Here is a 6,000-nt window from a genome sequence, read left to right as displayed (position 1 = left end):
GGGTGTACTAAGTCTTTAGTTGATTTGCTAGAATCAAAGACAGCTGGAGCAGATGCTTATGCTTTCATAGGGCTGACAATAATTCTATGATCTGTTTCCCTTTTGCAGATTTTGGGATTTATTTTTGACAATGGTTTTGTTATGTTGCCCTCTGTCCCGAGGTAAAACATCCCAACACATAGCACCTGCTGAGTGCTGTGAGCCACACTGGTCACAAACCCAGGTCACCGATTAGAAGCATAAGGGGAGGAGGGAGAAGGATAGAGAGAAACATAAGGAACATTAGCAACAGTAGGGCAGTAGCAAGGAAAAGGATAACTATGTGAAGGCAGAGGAGAAAACAGAAAAGAATACACACAAAAGCAAACTGAGCAACAGGAAGAAAGCAAGGAGAAAGCAGAAAGGGAAGAGAAGTAGGAACAACACAGAGTAAGAGGAATAAAACAAGAAACAAGTAGTTGTGAAATACAATCTGAGCCATAATTTCTAATACACCAAAAGTTCTCTCTTCAGTGTCAAGGTTAAGAACATATATAATTTGTGCAGTTGTGCCAGTAAAGGAGGGCAGGAAGACAAGGAGCTGGAGTAGATTTTTCTCACGTGTAGTCTCTACTTCTATACTCAAAAGCAAAGTCCGGCCAGCCTTCTGAATGTAGCAAGACAAATAGATGGGGCCACACCCCAAAGCACCATCTATTTCTTTTCTTTCTCTTTAATTTCAACTTTAAGTATCTCTCCTTCTCCTGCTCTGGGGGATGGAGTCATACTAATGATCAGAGACTCCTTACTGGTTGTTCTCTGCATAACTGCAGGCTTAGCATCTGCCTGTGGCTTTTCCTTTTGAGCAGGGGCTGCAGAGGGGGCTGCAGGTGCCACAGGTTTCTTCTCTTCTTCTTTAGGCTTGGTCTCTGTTTCAGGTTGAGTTTCCTAGAAACAAGAAGTTTAATGTTTTCCAATATTGCAAAAGAAATTCAGGAAGTAGTTCTATTCAGTACATAGCATGGAAAGGCACAGCATGACAACTGTATTAATGGTATGCAACACATGTAAATTTCTATTCAAATGCTGAAAATTGGCTTCTAAATGAAAAATGCAATTTCAGAATCAGAATATCAGTATAAAACCTAGGAAACAACTGTGGATATTAATAATATCTGCTTCTTGCTTTCATCCCTCTATTCTGCATAGGGGGATGAAACAGACTTGTTTTGGGGCACAGAACCCTTCCTTAGGTCTTGCCTTCCTTTATGTCCTTAAACTAGTGGAGAAAGAATGTTACGTAAGGCTTGACATACTTCACACTTGCCCCATTCCTTGGCCAAGCCTATTTGCTAATAAGTTCACAAATACACACTAAAATGAGCAGTATTTCTGCTCCAATTTTATTCTTATAGTCATTTGTGTGAGCAAAGTGCAAAGTTCTTTATTTAACTTAAATATAACCACAGCTATTTCAGCTATAAAAAAAAAAAGAATTCTTCCACCTTTGGGAAAATATGTAGAAGGTTCTTGTTGATATTAACATTTCTCAGAACAGAGCATTATGTGGGAATTATTTTTCATCAGTCAAAACAACAGTTTTCTCATAAGTGCAAGGTATTAGAGATTTAATCAGTTTTCGCTGTGTGGGCTACACTATATTTTGTCTTCAGGATTTTTAACAACCAGAGATGACACTGAATTGGAAAGTTTGCCATGTGCCCGAGTCAGCTGGATCAGGTTACAGTGTTTAGGTATTTCTCTGTTTACTGTTGTTTACATAAAATTAGAAGATCAGATGCCCTTAAGGCCTTTGTAAAATCCATTTATCCTTACTTTCTTAGAGGATTTTTGTTTGCTTACTTTTTTCCTTGCTTTTGCTTTCTCTGGTCTGCATAAAGTCCAGGTTCAGAAAGATCAAGCCACATTTTAGAATTAGTGTTTACAGAGATTAGGAAAAGTGGTTATATCTCAGCTACTGGGAGTTTTTGCTGTTCATTGCAGCAAGGGTAAATTTTCATCTACTCTCTTTTCTATGGCTTTACCTGAGTTTCTTGTTGTTTCTTCAGCTGCAGCAGCTTAGCAAGGCCTTCTTTTCCTTTTCCTCCAAGCATTGCTTTAAACAATTTTGGAGTTTCCTGTTTCTGCCCAAAGAGACTGGCCAAGCCCCGTGGTTGTGGCACTGGTGGTCCTGGAGGAGGTTTCCCCTTCTGCTTCAGCAGCACCCTGAAGAAAGAAGGTCATAAGAACATACAGCAGTGCTGTGAAACTGAGTGAAGTTATACATGCATATACAATTATGCATGAAGATCTGATGGCTCTTACTTGGTTCCCAGGTCAAGTGACAAGAGCAGAATTAGAAACAGTAAAAGTTTTGTCCGAGGCTTTGGTAGAGATGGAGGCAGCTGTTCAAATCTGGAGTTGCTTAGCTATACCCTGGAGTATAAACAAGGGCTGGCTCAAGTTAAGGTGTCACAAAACAGATCAAAGAGAAAGATAAGGAAAGAAGAGGTGTGGAGGGGGATGGGTGCCCCATCCTGAGGTGGCAATCTCTTATCTGGTCTTCTGGATTCACATTCAGAGAGCATTTGGTGCTCCACCAGAACTCCAGTTGGCACTTTTGGAGGAAATACTTTGCCAAACTAACTTCCAGCATGGGTCATCTCTCACAGGTCAGGTTAGACAGTGGTACTTATTTTTAGTCCTCTTCAGTAGAAGACACCCTGACAATACAAACACTACTGCCAGCCTTGTGGCAGAGTAAATTTTCACACCGTTCAGTAGCTGTAGTGATTTGCAGCCATAATGACAAGAACTGAGAATGAATAATGAGGGTAAAGATTAGATGAAAGATCTGAGACAGATGGGACCAGTAAAAAGCAGAGGGTTCTCATGCTTTCAGTTTCTATTAGATTACTGTACAGATTTCAAGCCCACTTTTCTATCTTTGCAAAAGCCCTGACTTAAGGCTTTTTATGAGTGAGGACTATATTCGCAGTCTGAAGTACAGTAAGTCCCATAATACTATAATTTTCTCCAGCATCTTGTACTTTGGGAATTTCAGAAGTTAAGGGTTTGCTCTTTTTTATTTGTTTGTTTGTTTTGTTTTGTTGAATTGCCACAAATTTAAAAAGGTATACTTTAGCAGCTTGCATGGCTTTATTATGCAAAAAACATATAGGGGTTATTGGGCAGGTGATAATAGAACAAATTTCTTTATTGAATAAATCCTTTCAGTTTATTTCAAGGAGCCCTTTAAGTGTGTCACATGACCAAAAAGAACTCTTCTAGGGCAGAGCAACTGGTAACTTTATTCCAAAATTGAACATAACCACCATCTTTATGAAAACAGTGCACAAATTTCCTCTTTGTGCCTAGTTGTGGCAGAATTTATGGATGTGTAGACTGGTAAGCAACATGGCCTCCTGCACAGCGCAGGTACTGCATCTCTTCAACATTAAACAGTATCTTGTTTTTAGTCTCATATCTAGAGAGGTCTTGGAGCTCAAATGGGAGTGCAGATACAAAAGGTGTATGATTAAGCACCACAGTTGAGAAAGGCTGTCTAGGGGAAGCAGAATTTAATGAATGGGCAGAATATGCCTAGAGTGGGCAAGAAAGCAGAAGAGGCAGTGTGGGACAGAGAGACAGGAATAACAAGATCATACTACTGTTTAGATAGAAGTTGGAAAAAAGTCAGGAATGATTGTTGCTGGGGATCATTGGTCCATACATTTGTTCCCCTTTTCTACCTGTTAATACTAGTTTTGAAAACTGAACAGTCAGCCCATTCTGTGTCTGGTTTCCTTGTTCCTCAGGGGCATCATGATTCTCAAGATACTGTTGTTTGACTATGATGAATGCAGCCATTTGCTAGCACTTCTGAAAAACAAAATGTCTCTCCTGTGCTATGTTTAGTCTTCTCTGGGGGAATTTCAAGTCTGCAACCAACCTTCCAAACTTTGATAGCAATTTGAGGCAACAGTAGGGACCTATAGATTCTGAAGTATACTAATAATGAAAAACTGTTTCAAATATTTGGACCTTTTACAAGGTAGCAAGGTACTAATTTTGTCATAATTTTATGCTAAAATCTGACAATACTTTGTCTTTTCAAAGCTGTGAGAATGGTGATCCTAGCAAGCTACAAACAGAGGAAGGTGAAAATGGTTTGAAGTCTCGTTTCAGAATGCTTTTGAATAAAATGCACAGGTGTGTAATCTGTGTAGTTCTATCTTGTCAGGCCCTACTTTAAATCCATTCCTAACTGCTGCCTAAGGTTTTGGAAATGCATACAAGTCTGTGGATGCACTGAAGCATCTCTGTAGAATTAATTGCAAATGTTTTGTTGCATCTTTGAAAACCTATTCCTTAACCGATACCTGTCCTGCAGTCTCTTTCTTGATGATGTAAGAAGTCCTGATATGTATCCTTATCTCCTATTTCTTTTTTTGATGTTACCTTACATATAATAAGGCAACTACATTCAGGATTTCATCCTACTTACCACATTTCCATAACCCTTGGGATTCTTCCCAAGACCATACTTTCAATTAGAAAGTACCAGGCGAATCTGACCCCTTACACCAAACGTGTTTACAGCTGTTACTTTTCCAAGAAAGGAATGCAAATTGTCTATAAGTCACAACTGTCCATCCTGCAGCTAAATTTTATGGTTTAAAAAACTGTTATTGGGACATACTTTGCTTTCTTCATGAGAAGTTTTTCTGAGTCCGGATAGTTCACCAAAATTTCATTGAGTGTTTTCTTGTCCAGAATGAAAAGGTTGGCAAAACCATGAGCCACCACATTGGCAGTCCTTCGATTTCCTCCACCTGCAGCTAGTAGGCTGGAATGAAAATAAACACCATCAGTCACAGCGTTACTTGCCCTAGTGAAGGGATCTCTGCTGGTGCTTCTCCATTAAAGTCATTGCAAAGCTCAGTATGGACCTGGCTGTTCTATCCACTGTTCTGTAAAGGCCCTGTGCAGATGGAATTAGACATTCTGTCTCAGGAAGGAACTGTCACTGGTGGCCAGGCATATGTAGATGCTAAGGACTGTGAGAAGTTTTGCTAATAGAGATACAGCTCAGACTGTACTTGTTTTAGTTCTCGTATGAAGTTGGCATATCCTCAGTTTTATTGCTGAAAATTATTTGCATCAGTAGTAGAGCAGCATTATTTACAGTGAATCAATGATTCTCCCTCAAGGATTTTTTTCCTGAGTGAATAACTTCTGTGAGGCTCTAGTTTTTGGTTTTCTCACATAGTATATCTCACGTTTAAATGTTGGCAAGTTGAATGGTACACTTTAGGAAGGTCTTTCAGGCTGACAGTTACAAATGTGTCTGCCAGAAAAAGAAGGCTCTTTTGTTTTGAATGTAAGGCATTAGACCAGTTTAGCTAGCAGTAGCGGGCTGGAGGGAGGACATGTAAGAAAAAATTAGATGTACATATAAAAATAAATTGTTCATCCTGCACCAAGCAATTAAGAGACTTCATTTGTCTCTTAATTATCGCTCTGCTGGTAAGTAAGAGAATTTGCATTTTGTTCTTAGTGTTAAAATTGCTCTATTACTTTATTCAATATCTACGCCAAAATTTGTCCTTTAAAGATTTCCCAGTGAATTAATATTTTTAGAGAGAATTTAGTATTATCTAAATATAAAAAATATTAAAAAGATGTTCTGAACTACATTAAACAGGAATTTATACCCATCTGAAGTAATGATCAACTATATATATTTGTTTTAATATTAAAGATATTTATGAAACATATTTATAACTATTGAATAATATAGATAATATATTTAGTTTATAAATGATACTAGGAGGCCTCTGCAACTGTGTGTGCAAAGCTAGTTTTACATGTCCACAGAGTGTTTTTCTGCAACTCAAGACAGCAATCAATACATAAACTGAAGCTAAAAATGCAGTTTATTATCTTTTTAAACAATTCTCTATGAGTCCTCTTTACGCAATAGGAAAAGCTGAAGAAAAAGAAAAGCTGAAGAAAATT

At 38.3% G+C, this 6,000-nt stretch overlaps 1 protein-coding gene across 1 annotated transcript in view; it reads right to left on the bottom strand.

The window, feature by feature from the left end:
- Positions 1-693: 693 nt before the first annotated feature.
- The window catches only part of CNGB3 (cyclic nucleotide gated channel subunit beta 3), a 59,570-nt gene continuing 54,263 nt past the window's right edge, over positions 694-6,000 (bottom strand). The window contains exons 17-19 of the mRNA XM_077781260.1: positions 4,682-4,828; positions 2,025-2,205; positions 694-927 (exon numbers count right to left, since the gene is read on the bottom strand). Coding sequence (XP_077637386.1) covers positions 694-927; positions 2,025-2,205; positions 4,682-4,828 — 562 coding nt within the window. The remainder of the gene's footprint in view (positions 928-2,024; positions 2,206-4,681; positions 4,829-6,000) is intronic.

Source organism: Lonchura striata, chromosome 1, assembly GCF_046129695.1.
Source record: "Lonchura striata isolate bLonStr1 chromosome 1, bLonStr1.mat, whole genome shotgun sequence".
In the NCBI taxonomy this organism is placed as follows: domain Eukaryota; kingdom Metazoa; phylum Chordata; class Aves; order Passeriformes; family Estrildidae; genus Lonchura; species Lonchura striata.
The sequence above is the reverse complement of the archived record's forward strand: the minus strand, read 5'-3'. Positions and strand labels throughout refer to the sequence as shown.